This window comes from Rutidosis leptorrhynchoides, chromosome 2, assembly GCF_046630445.1.
Source record: "Rutidosis leptorrhynchoides isolate AG116_Rl617_1_P2 chromosome 2, CSIRO_AGI_Rlap_v1, whole genome shotgun sequence".
NCBI lineage: Eukaryota > Viridiplantae > Streptophyta > Magnoliopsida > Asterales > Asteraceae > Rutidosis > Rutidosis leptorrhynchoides.
The window spans coordinates 4,493,700-4,513,347 of NC_092334.1; the positions used below are offsets into that span (position 1 = coordinate 4,493,700).

General features: G+C 30.9%; 1 protein-coding gene across 1 annotated transcript; it reads left to right on the forward strand.

Moving 5' to 3' along the window:
* Window positions 1-309: 309 nt before the first annotated feature.
* LOC139890501 (E3 ubiquitin-protein ligase ATL42-like) lies at window positions 310-1,480 on the forward strand. Its single transcript, XM_071873376.1, has one exon. It carries the CDS (start codon window positions 369-371, stop codon window positions 1,434-1,436), a length of 1,068 nt encoding a protein of 355 aa, XP_071729477.1. The 5' UTR covers window positions 310-368; the 3' UTR covers window positions 1,437-1,480.
* The last annotated feature ends 18,168 nt before the right edge of the window (window positions 1,481-19,648 follow it).

The window sequence follows — 19,648 nt, forward strand, 5'->3', positions numbered from 1 at the left end:
GTACGCTAATTCACAACCAAAAAAACACTTATTCAAAATAACGACGCAAGAAAGTTGTTGCAATTCCTCAACAAAACATGCTTGCTAGAATGTGATCAGTTTTAGTTGTTTTGTTGTTTTGAAGTATGATTGCTGGATATCTAATTACGAGTAATTTTTATGGAATAATATGTATAGTATAAGTGTATATAGTATATTTTTTGGTATATAATATACGGAGTGATATATTTAGATTAGACGTTACAACCATTTTTAAATTACAATTTGAAAAGAGACATCAAAAGACTATAAATAAACTTAGAACAACCATTCAATGAATCAAAAACTCAACAAATGTCAACTTTTCTTTCATCTAAACCGTACATACCATGAATTCTCCCTCAACTCACTCGCCGGAATTCATCTTAATTCCGGCAAACCGACAAAAAACACTCATTTGTATCGTAACGTTTCTCACCATTCTTCCAACTTCAACACTTTCACAAAACGAAAATGATTCAAGTTATTTCAATAAATCATCTGATTCCGTCACTAAATTTGAACCTAGTTTAGCCATCGTCATTGGAGCTCTCTCCATCGTGTTTTCGTTAACATTTGTAGCTTTAATCTATGCAAAATTTTGTCATATATCAACTTCTTTTCATCATGAAGAAAACCTTGGTAACCTTTCTCGAACAAGATCAAGATTATCAGGAATCGATAAAGCAATCATTGAATCACTTCCCTTCTTCAAGTTCTCGACTCTAAAAGGATGGAAACAAGGGTTAGAATGTTCGGTTTGTTTGTCCACATTTGAAGATGTGGAAGTTCTTCGACTTTTACCCAAATGTAAGCACGTTTTTCACATCGATTGTATTGATCAATGGCTTGAGAAACACACTAGTTGTCCACTTTGTAGGTTTGAAGTTGTAAAGGAAGATATTGCCCTTTTTATGCATTCGAATTCTTTGAGGTTTAATGTATCCGAATCTTCGAATCTTGGGCTATTTATAGAAAGAGAAGGCTCTTCAAGATTTGGAACATACATCGAAAATGATCAAGATGAATTAAACTTTCATAAATTCAATCATCGGATCATGATATGTGATGATCATGATCCGATGATGTTGAAGACAAGATGGAGCAATGTGAACTCATCTGATCTTCTCTTTTTAAAATCCGAGATGATTACTTGTGTGTCAAGTGATCGCTTTGATAATCATTTGAGTTTAGAAATCGAGGGTGGTGATCGGGAGACCGAAGATGAAGCCGTTGAATTTGGGGGGAGAAGATCGGTATCGGAGATTACGGTTCACCCAAGATTTCTTGAAGGTGAAGTTAGGGTTGAGGATGAAAGATTAAGAAGATTGTGGTTACCTATTGCAAGAAAAACTGTTGAACAATTTGCTAATAGGAAACTCGATTATGTTTCTGAGTGGTCAACGACTAGCAAATGATCAAAGTCAATAGACATAGTAGATATTTATAGAATAATGTAACATTCCATCACATATTCACTCAATTTTATTCATTTAATTTATACCTTGTGGTGTTTTCGTTGATCATAATCATGTTGAATAATTATTAAATTTAATGTTTCCTTCTTCTGATTTTCTAACATGTATGAATAGTATACATTTTCTATATATATATATATATATATATATATATATATATATATATATATATATATATATATATATATATATATATATATATATATATATATATATATAGTAATTGAGTTCTAAAAAATTAAGTATGTTGTATTAAATAATATTAAATAAATAAAATAAACTACTATATATAAAAAAAAAGTAATAACAAGTATATGATGTATTAAATAGGGTTAAATAAATAAAATTAAAATCTTCCAATATATTATATTTTAGTTTTACTACATGTTAGTTATAATTTATATAATTAATAATTAATAATTAAGATTATGATTATGATTTTATTAATGATTATAATTTATAATTATAATTATGATTAAAATTATGATTGATGATTATATTTATTATTATTACATTTTAGTTATAACTAGTTTACGAACCCTCGCTTCGCACCGGGAGTTCTGTTTTCAATGTATTTTATTGCGTTTAGTTTGTAAAATTATTTCGTGGCTAACGATGATGTCGTTGAAGCGTAACTCCAGTCGAACTAAAAGGTATAATCCGTGAAAGATTTAAATGTTATTTTAAATTAACAATATATGTGTATCTCCGCATTTCGCTATGGAATTGTCGACTTTTAAAGATTTAACGCAAAATCAACGTGTATGAAAAGTACCTCAAATATTTAGCGTTTTTTAAAAAAACGTCCGTTTTGCGTATAGTTAGTGACATTGTGTTCCTAAAATTATTTCGAGTTTAACGATGGTGTCGGGAAAATTTAACTCGTTGCGAGCGAAAAGATATGACCCGTTGAATATTTGAGTGGAGTATAGTTAAGATTTTTTATGAAAATGGTTATTTGACACTTTACTCCCCTGTTTGGGGGGCCGATTTTAATTTTAGAACAAAGTTTGGGGTTTTTTTGGAAAAGGGGAAAAAGGTGAAAACACAAAAAAGGTTAAAAGACGAAAGTGCCCTGATTACTATTCACAATTTTTGTCTATTAGGTAGTATATAAATATAAATTTATATGATATATATATATATATATATATATATATATATATATATATATATATATATATATATATATATATATATATATATATATATATTGACTCCAACTTTTATAAATATGCTCGTTTACCCACCTCAATTACTATTATCTTTTACCCAATCTAACCACTTTACAATATGGTAAAATATAATACACACATACATAATTTAATAAAAGAGATATATATACATCCATACATATTTATATCTATATTTATATTTATAAAAATTGAATTCTATGATAGTAAATATGAACTAATAAATGAGAGTAAAATTTTATTTCCACCCGATTGAGTTCGAGAACAATACTATGTTTATTACTCCGTAAATGAGAGTAAAAAAAATTACCACCTAACACTATTAACCATATTGAGATAACTTATATTTATTTCATTAAATTCAATCCTTTCATTCTCTTAACAAAAGATGAGACGTCTTTTCATTACCTTCATAAACATTAAATAAAAATTATAATGCACATTTATTAAAAGCATTTATTATATATAAATACCTCATTTTCACTTCCACATGAACCACATATTTTAATTATATCATCATTTTATCAAGCAACTATTTCGCTAGCTTTGGATTTCTTCAAGCCCATAAAGAAGTGAAGAACTAATATTTGATTTTCATTTCCTTTTATTGTAAGATGTAAGATATTTTTAATGTACTTAAGGATTTGAATCTTTTTGTGACTTTATATCATTTCACTCTTGGATCATTTTTAAAGTAATTTTATAAATATTGTAGAGTTCGTGAAAATCTAGATATTGATGTGTTTTATTTCTTTTTGTAGTTAGAGAGTTCTCTTATATTTGATGTTGGTTATAGTTTTGGTTAGAAGAAATGGATATGGTTACTTTGTGAAGGATGTTATCCCACATCGGTGGGAGGAAAAAGTTGGAGGGGGCTTGCTTGGTTATAAAAGAGGGGTTAAGTCTTCATTCCAAATTACACCAATCAATACACTTTAAGTATTTGATTATTTCTTTCTTTCTTACCCTTGTTTGAGAGTTGTATTAGTTAAATATTTTGGAGAGTGTAGTTAGCTTAAGAGAGTCGTCTATATCATTGTAACAATTTGTGATATAGTGTATTTCTCTCTTTGGGGGCCGGTGGTTTTTCTCCTGTTTTGGAGTTTCCACGTTAAATCTTGTGTTGTGTATTGTTCTTATTTCTTTACTATTATTGTTGGGCTGTGTGGTGGGAATTAGTGAGACCGTAATTTTCCAACAACTGGTATCAGAGCGCCAGGTTTGACGGGGGTCTCGATTATAGGAGTCGGAGTATGCTCTGTGGTTGCCACGGGAGTGGATCGTCCACATCAGAAACGAGTTCTATTGATCGTATAGGGTATCTGGTTAGACAATATTTTTTCTGATTCGTAGTAATAGTTGGATTTTTAGTGGCGAGTTGTGGATTTCCGATTTAAAGGGTCCTGACTACCTGCTCCATCTTTTGACGATTCGAAACGTGAGCAAAATCAGAGAAAGTGTTGTTTATAGGATACGGATACGATGTCGAAGTTCAGTCCAATGAGGTTTGATGTAGAGAAATTTGATGGGATGATCAATTTTGGCTTATGGCAGGTTCAAGTTAAGGATGTGTTGATTCAGTCCGGGTTACACAAGGCATTGAAAGGTAAACCCACCTTTGTTCCCGGCAGTGATTCTAGCAGTAAGTTCGATGAAGAAGAATAGGATGATATGGATTTGAGGGCAGCAAGTGCGATTCGTTTGTGTCTTGCAAAGAATGTGCTTGCAAATGTGCACGGGTTATCAACGGCAAAGGAGCTTTGGGTTAAACTAGAGCAGTTGTACCAGGGCAAGGGCATCTCAAATCGGTTGCGTCTTAAAGAACAATTTCATACTCTGCGTATGGATGGGGGTTCAAAGATTTCATATCATCTAAGTATTCTTAACGGTATTGTTTCAGAACTGGAGGCTATTGGAGTTAAAACGGATGATGAAGATAAAGCTTTGAGGTTGATATTATCTTTATCATCGTCTTATGAACACATGAAACCTATTTTGATGTATGGGAAGAAAACTCTGAAGTTTGAAGACGTTACTAGCAAGCTCCTATTCGAGGAGAAAAGACTGGAAGGTAACGGGGTCTCGTCATCAGGAGATAAGATAGTGTTGTGTTCAGATAGGTGAAAGAGAAACTCTGGGAAGAATCTGGTATGCTGGAGGTGCGGGAAGACTGGACATGTAAGGGTTAATTGTCCAGGTGGAGCTAATCCAGCAAATGGCTCCAAAGACGCTAACATTGTCTCCGTTGTTACAGAGAGTGACGAATTCCTTTGAAGTCACACCATCCTCATGGTGTGTCCGCGCCACCATGGAAATGGATGTTCGTTAGCGGTTCCACAATTACACATGGGCATTGGTTTGGCGTTGATGCAGGTTGTGTGGTGGAAACTGATGTTGTAGCTGATGGGACTTTCGGGAAAGCCAAAAGGGGAAGTTGCACCATAAAGTTTTAGCTGGTTGTTCAACAACATGTGCCGAGGTGAAATGCTTGAAATGTGATATTCTAAGTGCTATACTCTTAATGGTGGAGTATGATAATTCTTGTTAAGAGTTATGATTGTCTGTAATGACAATGATTGTCGGGTCTTGACAATGTTCGATGAAGATGCAAATTTTATTTCTTGGGTTAGAGGTAATGTCTGCGGCATGAAGATGAGGATCTTGAAGTTGTCGTCGAGGAATCATCTAGGTCGGTTTCTTTTGCAAAGTGGAAGCATGGTTATCTTCTTCTATCCAAAAGGTGGAGATTTGTTGGTTATAGTTTTGGTTAGAAGAAATGGATATGGTTACTTTTTGAAGGATGTTATCCCACATCGGTGGGAGGAAAAAGTTGGAGGGGGCTTGCTTGGTTATAAAAGAGGGCTTAAGTCTTCATTCCAAATTGCACCAATCAATACAATTTAAGTATTTGATTATTTCTTTCTTTCTTACCCTTGTTTGAGAGTTGTATTAGTTAAATATTTTGGAGAGTGTAGTTGGCTTAAGAGAGTTGTCTATATCATTGTAACAATTTGTGATATAGTGTATTTCTCTCTTTGGGGGCCGGTGGTTTTTCTCCTGTTTTGGAATTTTCACGTCAAATCTTGTGTTGTGTATTGTTCTTATTTCTTTACTATTATTGTTGGGCTGTGTGGTGAGAATTAGTGAGACCGTAATTTTCCAACATTTGAATGTTGTATCTTTTGTGACTTTTATATCATTCCACTTTAGTGGGCTATTTCTAAAAGAAACTTCTAAAAATATTATACGGTTGCCTTGATTCTAAGAATAAAATAATCATCTTGCATCAAAGGAATTTTATCTAAGTTTTGTATTCTGATGTTTATATGGTTAGTCTAAGAAGACTAAAACTAGATTTCTATTCATAAGCATGATATAATTTGGTTACATTGGTAAAAATAATGATTTTGATTTGATCATTTTCATACAGTCGTTAAATATTGCAGTTAAATATTATATGCAATTTATTAATCTTACTTACTATCTTATTATGTCGTTATTTTTATTTATTATTATTATATGCAAGAAAATTCAAATAAATATGCAAGGCTTTGATGAGAATTCGAGTAGTAACTTCCTTAATTTGTTTTTATAAATATCATTGTTTTGGACTACACACGATTTTGTGTAATTATTTACTTTTCCTAATTGATTTTATAGAAAGTTGCAATAACCTAATTGTTGGTGTTATGCTTACAAATTGTTTCTCAATCATGTTCACAAAGAGTTATAAAGCTCATGAAGGATGTTAGTTGGCTCGATTATGAAATCATTTAATATTAGATTGTATATAGTTTTGTATTTGGATTAAGCTCAAGACGGTCTGATTCCGTTAGCATTATAGCATTAGAATTATGCATTGTGTTCTATAGATATTGTATATTTTTCATGCCAATTAACCTCCCCCACCGTCACAGTGACATTTTCATTTCTTATCACAAATGGGACGGGTTTGACTAATATAATCATATTCTAACATTCAAAACATGAGTATCAAAATATTAAAATTTGAGACAAATCGTGTATGTTTTAAATTAAAATTTAATTGTTTTAGTTTCCTTTGCTCTATGCAATAATTACCACATTAACTACTAGACAAAAATGATGAATAGTACCAGGAGTATTATCGTCATTTCGTTTTTTTTACTAACTTCCACTTTGCCAAACAAAAAAAAAACCCCACACTTTGTTCAAACATTAAAACCGGCCCTCCAAACAGGGGGTAAAGTGCCAAATCAAAATTTTCATAAAATTTTTTAAATAAACTCCACCTAAATATTCAACGGGTCATATCTTCTCGCTCGCAACGAGTTAAATTTTTCCGGCATCATCGTTAAACGCGAAATAATTTTACGAACACAATGTCACTAACTATACGCCAAACTAATTCTTTTTAAAAAATGCTAAATATTTTGGGTACTTTTCATACACGTTGATTTTGCGTTAAATTTTTAAAAGTCGACAATTCCATAGCGAAACGCGGAGATGCACATATATTGTTAATTTAAAATAACATTTAAATCTTTCACGGGTTATACCTTTTAGTTCGACTCGAGTTGCGCTTCAACGACATCATCGTTAGCCACGAAATAATTTTACAAACTAAACGCAATAAAATACATTGAAAACTGAACCCTCAGCGCGAAGCGAGGGTCCGAAAACTAGTTTGAAACATTTGTTTCAAATGAGAATATTATTATAACAAATGTACATATATACATATGCAACATGCACATTATCACATGTATATAATTACATCATGACTATAACACGAGACTCAAATGTACAATTTTTCGCAAGCACGTATAAGTATGAAAAAATTCTTACTTTCACATGCAGAATGTGATCAATATCAAGTTAGACATGAATTTATAAATATTGAAAGTCGAGGCAAGCCGTGCAACGCACAGGCTTTGCCCACTAGTGTATATGAATGAGTATGAATGAATCTATTAATATTAGAGAAAATGATATAAGTCCCTTAGAACTTATTTTTAGCATATTATATATAATTTTACTTTATATTTATAACTCAAAACTACTATCGGTAAACATTTATATCAAAATATATACGAAAAGTCTATATAAAAAATTGTTTATATTATAATTAATTAACAAAGTTTATAAACATAAATATAAATATATTATTTTTAAATGTAGCTCTGAATGTTACGTTGAGACGACCCGTCCCAATCTATAAGGACGAATACAATAACATATGATTACATCGCGAGGTACTTGACCTCTATATGATACATTTTACAAACATTGCATTCGTTTTTAAAAAGACAAACTTTTATTACATCGAACGTGGACGACATGCATACCATTTCATAATACCTGATGAACTCAACGACTCGAATGCACGACTCGAATGCAACATCTTTTGAAATATGTCAAGAATGACTCCAAGTAATATCTCTAAATGAGCAAATGCACAGCGGAAGATTTCTTTAATACCTGAGAATAAACATGCTTTAAAGTGTCAACCAAAAGGTTGGTGAGTTCATAGGTTTATCATAAACAATAAAATTCATCATTTTGATAGACCACAAGATTTGAATACAGTACACTTATCTCGTGTACAAAACCATTTTTCATAATGCTTAGCAGAGTAGGTTCGTATCCTTTTCTCCCCCGTAGGTTGCCTCGCAATTTTTAATAACCGTACACATATCTCGTGCACAAAAATAATACACATAACCTGTGTATAAAAAATCATTCTCTCGATACATAACATTCACTTTACTTTCATAGCTTGGCTTGGTAATTGACCTTAACATATAATGCGCATCAATAATATCCCCAAAAACAGAACATCTATTCTGTATAAATATATAAACTTCGAAGTACTAAACACCACGCCCACTAGCTCTTCCGTCTAGTGAACATTCTAGGTGGGGGTGTTAAACCCGGTAGCTACCTTTAGGATTCGCGTGAATTAGGGCCATACCCGATTCTAATTCTTAGGTTACCAAGCAATAATAATCAGAGAAAATATTCACAACAATTAGTGGCAATTATAACATCCAACTAATTCAATAATAATCCACAGAACTTCTGTCTGCATAATAATTCATTCGAGGAATGTTTTGCTTGTGTCTATCTCGTCAAACATTTATAAAAGCATTTCATGTATTCGCAGTTCAAAATATATTTCAAAAGCATTTAATAAAGCAGTTCTAAAAACAACGCATGTATTCTCAGTCCCAAAAATGTAAAGAGTAAAAGGGAATCAAATGAACTCACTATACGATATTTTGAAGTAAAAATATGCATACGACGGAACTGAACAATGCAAGGTTGGCCTTGGATTCACGAACCTATATCAAGTATATATATTAAAACATATAGTCGTAGTCGAACAAATATATATATTTTTATTAGTGATGTAATTGTTTATATTTAATAATTTATAGGTTTCATTATTTTAAATATATTCCTTTTATATAAAAATATTAATATAGTTAAGTTATGTTTATTAAATATATTTTTATATAAATAATCTTTATTTGATATATTAATATTACTAGTAATAATAAATAAATAAAATGATACATTTGATAATTTTACTAATAATAATAATTCTAATAATACTTAAAATAATTCTATTAATAATAATTATAATAATAATAATAAAATTTATATCATATCGTTCTAAATTCATATTCTTAATCCATATTGGATTATACTCTTATCATAAATGTAGTATTAAGCATATTAATCATAATTTTAATATTTTGAGAATATTTAATCATAATAATAATATTAGATAATAATATTAATAATAATATGTAATAATAAGGATGATGAAAATTATACCATTCTAATCATCATCGTCATTCGATTAACATATTTATCGCCATCGTGAAGTAGCATCTTAATCGTAACCTTCATCATAAAATCATCTTCATTCAAACTAACATCATCATCATCATCTTTATCACTTTCTTATCTTGATCATCAAAACTATTCGTTTATTATTATATTCGTATCATAACGACGCATGTATCATTGTATATAACACCATTAATATATTATATGATCATCATCTATATCATTAGTCTTCTCCATGATCATAACTCACGTTCATCATCAACAAACGTATATCATCTTTATACTTGGCCCAATTTCCCTCGGCCCACGATAATTTATTAAATCCAATTTCATAGAAGCCCAATTGTTGATTAGTGGCCCAATAACAGGATTTAATGGATCTGTGACTTTATAACCGAAATCAAAAGTTCAAACAGAATTGGTGGGGTTGTGGTTAGAGGCTGTGGCCACGACAGAGAAAGAAAAAAATATATATCCTTGATGGAATTCCAGCTGGATAATACGAAGCTAATCAATCACCATTTAATCACGATTTTGTTTTGCTTCTAAACCATCAATATATATTTCGGCTCATCAACTCTAATATACTTAATCCAATATCATTATTAATATTACGGATAGTGGTCAAATCCCACTATGGTTTAACTGGCTTTATGTATTGATCCACCCAGTTAGTTTAATCAACAATTTGAAAAAGATTTTGATTCCTTTTTCTTTTTCCCAACCGACAAACTAAAAGTAAAAGTCCACATATATCCTTTCACTTTTAAAACAATAGAATAGAAGTAAAAGTCGACCAGTTTTTGCAAGTGGGTTTCAATTGTGTTGAGCTGTTGTGGTTCTTCGATAATTGTAGCGAAAACAATCAAACGTGACAGGATGAAAGTGACAGAAAGTAATAGATATGATAGGATTCAGGTTTATAATAGTATTTGCACAGAAAAATGAACCAGGAGAAGAAAAAGAAATAAAAGAAAATCGATGATGGTGGTGTGGTTTTGCGAGGGTGCTCAATGAAACAGGAAACGTAATAGCAGCTTACTATGGTTCGCTTTTAGGTGGTCTTGTCGTTCAAACAGTAGCTACTAGCGACTACTCTGCAGTAAGAGATCGGACAGATAGTAATAGTAGGAAAAAGAAACAAAAAGGTAGTTTTAGTGGTGACTTGATTGAAACAGAAAAAAATAAGTGGTTGTAGCATGGTTGTAATGTGGTAGTGGTTTAATTTAAGGAGAGGTGATGGGAATTCGATGATGGTACTCGGTTTTAGACTGACCAGAACAAAAGGAAAAAAGATTGGAAACAGTAAATGTAGTGGTGGTTTGTAAGTTGTTTGATACCCGTATGATTTAAAACAAAATCTTAGAAGCAACATCAAACGAAAGTGGTAACGTGGCGGTTGATATGGTGGTTTGAAGGTTGACAGCGGTGGTGGTGGTTTCAACGGAGGTTAGTGAGAGAGATATGGAGAGAGAGAGAAGAGAGAAAAGGGAGATGGTAGCGGTGGAGATTGTAAAAGGTGATGGTAGTTCTCTGGTGGTGAGGGATTGTTGTACGGTGGTGATGGCCAAGGATGGTGGCGGTATGGGTGGTCGATGGTCAAGGTTTAGATGGTAGTGTATGTGTGTTTTTGTGTGATTCTATAACTCTGTATGCATTGATATACATATATATGTGTATATATAATCTATATACATATTTTTATAATATATAATATATTCACACATGATAATTGATAAAGTAAAGTAATAATAGAATAATAATATTAATTTCAATCATACACATACACAGTTAAGCCATCGATAAAATTGGATGTTAGTTACCGACGTTTTTAACATAGATTGTATATCGGGCTCCGTTGTTAATTAGTGGCGAATAAAAGTCCTCTGAAAAATTCCATATTTTTAAATTAACTATATTTATTTATTTTGGTCATTATGGTATAAAATTCGATCATTAATTTATTAAATAAAAATTACATCACTGTCCACACTCGATTCCAGGTAAAATATGAAAAGTGTTCAAATTTAACAATTAGCTTCTAAATATATTTTTAATAGGCCTATGATTCATATAACTCATTTTAGGATCACTGTTTATTTTAAAATTATATAAGTTTGAATTTAACTTACTTAATATCAATCAAAACATCAAACGAGTACTACAATTATTTAATATTTATTTTTAATATACTTTTATTTATATTTAGATATGTTTTAAATAATAATTATCATAATATCATATTTTTATTTTTATTTCACATAATTACTTTTATTAATATCAACATATAATATTTCAAATTATATTTCCAATTATTATTATTATATATATACACACATATCAAGTTAAAATTAATTGTTCGTGAGTCGTCGAAACTGGTCGAAGGACAAATGATTTCATGAAACAGTTCAAATTTTTTTTTAATTTTTGAGATTTAGTTTAACAGACTTTGCTTATCATGTCGAAATCATATAAAGATTAAGTTTAAATTTTGTCAGAAATTTTCGGGTCGTCACAGTACCTACCCGTTAAAGAAATTTCGTCCCGAAATTTAATTAAGGTCGTCATGGCTAACAATAAGAATGTTTTCATGACGAATATGAATTGATAAATAGAGTTTTTATTATTATTGAGTAATATAGATAAAATAATTGATTATTCGAAGAGTACGAATGAAGCTATCACAAAAAATGAAATGAGTAAATGTGGATTCGTCATATCTTTTGATGTATATAGGATTGATCTTCGGAGTTCAAGGGATTTAGAGAAAATCTTCGTAATAGGTTTTGATTCTTCGGTAATTAAAGAAATTAGGATCTTCTTTGATTAAATGCAATAATCTGTTTTGATTGCTCTGTCGAATATTTCACTATAAGTCCACCCTTTTCATTTCCTTTATATTAGGGAGTTCTCTCCTTTTGTTTTTTCTTCTTGACTTTAAGTCAAGCGAATAATGGTCCAGAATTTGTGGGTATGAAGCTTCGAATGAACATAGTTAATGTTCTAAGAGAGATTGTAACAGCACGATCTTGATTGGTTAAATTACCAGAATTCAAGAGAAAAGATAGAACTATCGGGAAGATATGTTCTTGATATGTTTGGAGATTAGATAGAATGTAAGAATTGTGTAACATGGCACATGATGACGTTATGGTCTGTGAATCATCACGTTTCATTAGAAACTCAGCATGACTTATTGTAATATAATCACGTTGATCAAGTGTCATTATATTATACTAACTCATACTTCAGTTCCCAACACTTCTTCAAAAACACTCATATTTTAAATTTAAATTTTTTTCAGAATTTAGAAACTGAAGCAGTTTCCTTTTTGATGTAACACTGATAGCGCGAAGAGATAAATGATTTCAGATAAAAATAGTTATGAAAATATCTTCATAGTTATCGAGGATATTTATAATGAAAGATACGATGATATCTTAGAATTTTAGAATCAAATTATGATGAAGAAATTCATTCACGATGATTTAGAGTGATTTAAGGAGCAAGGTATTCGTTGAAGATTTCCTCAAAAACAGAATCATTTGGATTCTTTGAAGGAAGGTTTATTCTATGTGATTTTTCCACGGCCTCCTTCATAGTTTCGCATAATCCACTTTTCGGTACTAAATTTTCTATTGATCGTTTCCAACACTCTATTCTTTATCATCATACTTTTGACTGTTAAAGTCATCAACAGTTTTTGCTGCTTTATCAGCTTTCTCAAAATTCAAAGAACTGATTCGTAGACTAGAGTGCTGTTCAGAATTTCAGAATAGGAGTTCATAATTCTAAGAGATAAATGTTATATGTATACATATAACTATTGATGTAGAACGCTGCGAAATTCAAAATACTGATTGCTGATTTCCCGGTACTTGGTATGGCAATTCTCGTTACAAAATGCGGATGAGTATATGATAGGGTTATAATAAGGTTACTCCGGATGAAAAGTCAAAATTGTCTTGGTGGAGCTGTGACAAAATTTGCTACTTCGAAAAGGAATTGCAAAGTTATTTTGGGTAATAATAACGCTAAAGGAATTAGCACAGCTACGTGTTAAACGTTTACTCAGGTTCCGAGTGTTTTTCGGTGCATAACTATGTGCATAAATCTTTTCTTCCGTAGATGAAGTGCGGTTGGTTCATCCTCTCGATTGAGGTGTTTTCAAGAATTATGAAAGGTTTGAACGCAGATTGTAATCGTCAAGATACAAATGAGGTTTAAGATGAAATCAAGTGGCAAACTTGAAGAAATGTTTAGTTTCATATGTTATAATCAATATTTTAATTCATTTTAATTGTCCAATGTTATTAGTCCACCGTCGATAGTCCACAGTTAACAGTCTAATAATTCATATATAGTTTAATATATAATATTAAAATTAATTAATACGTATAGTGACCCGTGTACATGTCTCAGACTCGATCACAACTCAAAGTATATATATTATTGTAGAATCAACCTCAACCCTGTATAGCTAACTCGATCATTACCGCATATAGAGTGTCTATGGTTATTCCAAATAATATATATATAGATGCGTCGATATGATATGTCAAAACCTTGTATACGTGTCCCGATATTTAAAGTGCGTAAAATAAATAACAGAAATTAAATGACGATAAATAAAATTGCGAGAATTAAAATTACGATAATTAAATTGCGATAAATAAATGTAATAAGGAATTAACAGTTAGCTAGGAACAATTAGCTAGGATTTTGTTAGCGTGGATTCTTAACAAAATTTCTCATAGTTAATTTGTTTGTTTCTAACAAATATTATTTTGTCCAATGTTTTCTTCATTATGCCAGTTGTTGAATTCTGATAGGTCAAATCTAAATATGAAATTAAACGAATATGGTTATTCTGTGGTGAACGGATTCGTATATATGTGGATGTAAGTAGGATAGTAAATGACTGTTGAATTAGATTCGAAGAATATACAGTTTAACTTATTAATATGAAATCTAAATATTCCTCGGGTATTACCTACCCGTTAAAATATTTTCACCATTAACAGTTTGTACAAAAGAATTTTTAATTACAATCTTTATGAAAACATATATACATATATATTTTCTTCAGATGTAATCATGGATTTAATGAGTTAATATGATATTAAACTCATTTGATTTACCTTTAGAACAAGAATATAATCTCTAAAACACTAGAGATTACATAATCATCATGTTGAACGAAGATCAAGGATGTAGAACGATACGTAGAACGAAGATTATACTCGGGGTACAGAATGAGATGTTGGGGCATGTGATGTTGAAACTTGGGTTGTTGGTGGTACTGGTGTTGATGTTGGTGGTTCTGTTGGTGCTGATGATATTGCTGAAACTGGTAAATTTTGCACCATCTTCTCCAAAAACCATTAATCAGGCGCGAAGCTCGTTGACTTCTTTGATTACTCCGGGATGATTGTCGGTAAGAACGGGCGAGTGAATAAGGTTTTGAATTTGAGATAGTATATAATCATGACGAGATATTCGAGAAATGAGGGTGAAAATGGTATTTCGGACTGGTTCACCGGTAAGTGCTTCAGGTTCTTCGCCAAGAGATGAATTTGGTTGATGGAAAGGATCACCTTCTTTTTGTCTCCAATGATTAAGTAGGCTATGAACCCATCAAATGAATTGGTTGATTCATTCTGGTGACACTGCTTTCGGAGCTTAGGTGAAACTCCATATCATCCTAAGAATTCAAACTGGTTGAGAGATTCATCTCGTACGATTAGATGAAGGATTTTTGATAAGAAATAGATTATAGGATGTAGATTAGTACACTGCAATACACGATTTACATATGCATATATAATACTAAAATCCCATAAGTTACGGAGGAATCTACGGAAGCTGTCAGGAAAGGTCTATAGTAACAGATACGCTAAGATATGAATTTTGTCTATACACTATCGATGCACTAAATGCAGTAAGACGTGTCTAGACTTAAGATGATAAGCAAGTGATTCCCTAAGAATGATAAGCAGGTAATTTTCGACACGAAATGATAAGCAAAACTTTTGACATGCAGACACGGTCGAAGTCCAGACCCACTAATGCATCTAAACAACTATTAGTTAGACACACTAATGCAAGACCTGGTTCGCTAAGACCACCGCTCTGATACCACATGAGACCACCCGTCCCAATCCATACGGACGAATACAATAATATATGATTACATCGCGAGGTACTTGACCTTTATATGATACATTTTACTAACATTGCATTCATTTTTAAAAAGACAAACTTTTATTACATCGAACGTTGACGGCATGCATACCATTTCATAATATATCCAGCTATAATTGACTTAATAATAATCCCGATGAACTCAACGACTCGAATGCAACGTCTTTTGAAATATGTCAAGAATGACTCCAAGTAATATCTCTAAATGAGCAAATGCACAGCGGAAGATTTCTTTAATACCTGAGAATAAACATGCTTTAAAGTGTCAGCCAAAAGGTTGGTGAGTTCATAGGTTTATCATAAACAATAAAATTCATCATTTTGATAGACCACAAGATTTGAATACACTACACCTATCTCGTGTACAAAACTATTTTTCATAATGCTTAGCAGAGTAGGTTCGTATCCTTTTCTCCCCCGTAGGTTGCCTCGCAATTTTTAATAACCGTACACATATCTCGTGCACAAAAATAATACACATAACCTGTGTATAAAAATCATTCTCTCGATACATAACATTGACTTTACTTTCATAGCTTGGCTTGGTGACCGACCTTAACATATAATGCGCATCAATAATATCCCCAAAAACAGAACATCTCGTCTGTATAAATATATAAACTTCGAAGTACTAAACACCACGCCCACTAGCTCTTCCGTCTAGTGAACATTCTGGGTGGGGGTGTTAAACCCGGTAGCTACCTTTAGGATTCGCGTGAATTAGGGCCATACCCGATTCTAATTCTTAGGTTACCAAGCAATAATAATCAGGGAAAATATTCACAACAATTAGTGGCAATTATAACGTCTAACTAATTCAATAATAATCCACAGAACTTCTGTCTGCATAATAATTCATTCGAGTAATGTTTTGCTTGTGTCTATCTCGTCAAACATTTATAAAAGCATTTCATGTATTCGCAGTTCAAAATATAATTCAAAAGCATTTAATAAAGCAGTTATAAAAACAGCGCATGTATTCTCAGTCCCAAAAATGTAAAGAGTAAAAGGGAATCAAATGAACTCACTATACGATATTTTGTATTAAAAATATGCATACGACGAAACTGAACAATGCAAGGTTGGCCTTGGATTCACGAACATATATCAAGTATATATATTAAAACATATAGTCGTAGTCGAACAAATATATATATTTTTATTAGTGATGTAATTGTTTATATTTAATAATTTATAGGTTTCATTATTTTAAATATATTCCTTTTATATAAAAATATTAATATAGTTAAGTTATGTTTATTAAATATATTTTTATATAAATAATCTTTATTTGATATATTAATATTACTAGTAATAATAAATAAATAAAATGATACATTTGATAATTTTACTAATAATAATAATTCTAATAATACTTAAAATAATTCTATTAATAATAATTATAATAATAATAATAAAATTTATATCATATCGTTCTAAATTCATATTCTTAATCCATATTGGATTATACTCTTATCATAAATGTAGTATTAAGCATATTAATCATAATTTTAATATTTTGAGAATATTTAATCATAATAATAATATTAGATAATAATATTAATAATAATATGTAATAATAAGGATGATGAAAATTATACCATTCTAATCATCATCGTCATTCGATTAACATATTTATCGCCATCGTGAAGTAGCATCTTAATCGTAACCTTCATCATAAAATCATCTTCATTCAAACTAACATCATCATCATCATCATCATCTTTATCACTTTCTTATCTTGTGAAATGCCCCGTTCATATCGATTATAAACGATTCATAATAGTTGATTTCATCGCGAGGTACTTGACCTCAATATGATACATTTTACAAACATTACATTCGTTTTTAAAAGACAAACTTTCTTTACATCAAAAGTTGACGACATGCATATCATTTCATAATATTTCCAACTATAATTGACTTATTAATAATCTTGATGAACTCAACGACTCGAATGCAACGTCTTTTGAAATATGTCATGAATGACTCCAAGTAATATCTCTAATATGAGCAAATGCACAGCGGAAGATTTCTTTAATACCTGAGAATATACATGTTTTAAAGTGTCAACTAAAAGGTTGGTGAGTTCATTAGTTTATCATAATCATTCATTTTCATCATTTTAATAGACCACAAGATTTTCATTTCCAATTCTCATAAATATACGTCCAATGCATAGAGTCAAAAATCATTCATATGGATTGAACACCTGGTGACCGACCTTAACAAGATGCATATAGAATATCCCCATCATTCCTGGACTCCCTTCGGACATGATAAATTCGAAGTACTAAAGCATCCGGTACTTTGGATGTGGCTTGTTGGGCCTGATATATCTATCTTTAGGATTCGCGTCAATTAGGGTGTCTGTTCCCTAATTCTTAGATTACCAGACTAAAAAGGGACATATTTGGTTTAATAATCCAGCCATAGAATGTAGTTTTAAGTACTTGTGTCTATTTCATCAAACATTTATAAAGCAGCGCATGTATTCTCAGTCCCAAAAATATATATTGCAAAAGCATTTAAAAAGGGAGCAAATGAAACTCACTCTACAATATTTTGTAGTAAAAATATTCATATGACGATACTGAACAATGCAGGGTTGGCCTCGGATTCACGAACCTATATCATTTATATATATATTAACACATAAAATTTGTAATCGAACGAATTTATATATTATTAGTGATTTATTTGTTACTTTAAATCATGTGTTACATTAATAACTTAATTAATTATATTCACTTTATTTATCTTAAATAAATAATTACTATTTAATATAAAAATATTACTATAATTGTATTAAATATAATTTTATATAATTAATAGTTATATGATAAAATAAAAGTTGTTTCATTTTATAATAATAATAATAATAATAATAATAATAATAATAATAATAATAATAATAATTAAATAAATAAATAACTACCTCAAGGAAGTAGCCCTAAAAAAATGCCCAAGTCCGGATTTGAACACGCGACGTCCCGCTAACCCGATAACAACCTAAACGTCTTCGGTTCATCAACATAAATCATAACCTCACGATCATCAATAATGATCATCAATATCTTAACCGATCGTCATCATCATTAACTTATTATTTCGAGTATCATTATTCATTATCATATATCATATATATTATATATCATATATCATCATGTGTAACATCACCACAACATCATCATGCTTATCATAACATAACCCGTTCATCATCTCGATCATCATGAATCATAACCAACATCAATATCATAATTAAACATCGAAGTCGTCTGTTTCATTTACCTTATCATCATCATCACTTAATCAATAACATAATCATAATCATACTAATATCATTCGCTGATTATCATCTTAAATCTAACCTCATCATCTATCATTATTAACCTAAGCTCATATCATCATCATCTATATCATTATCGAACCCTCATTCAATTTATCATCCTCATCATAATCCTATCCGCATATCATCGTGGTCATTGTTATGATTTCATATCATCGCAATCATCATCATACATATTATAATTATCAGCATATAATCACATCACTCGTTTTCCAATTTCTATCATCATCTTGTCTTTAACTGTGAGTCCATATGCTCGTATCATCATCAATATCTAAACACTATTCTAGTTCAACAACAAAATTACTAAATCCAATTCATAATTACGTTCATTTAAAGATTAAATGGCCCAAATTACCAATATCAAGTTCACGACCCATCTTGATAACTTATTACACGGTCCAATCTTATATCTAGCCCGATAAGTACATGTTTATATAATATGTTTAGTGGTTGAGTGGGTGAGGTGGGGTTCGGTTTTCACCAGAGACAATAACATCTCTATAATCATTATTTTATGCCTTTCATCAATCAAGTAGGACTATATTTTTAGTGGATGTCGGCCAACG

Excerpts from the sequence above, each read along its gene's own strand:
- LOC139890501 (XM_071873376.1), top strand. The coding sequence starts at position 369 with ATGAATTCTCCCTCAACTCACTCGCCGGAATTCATCTTAATTCCGGCA.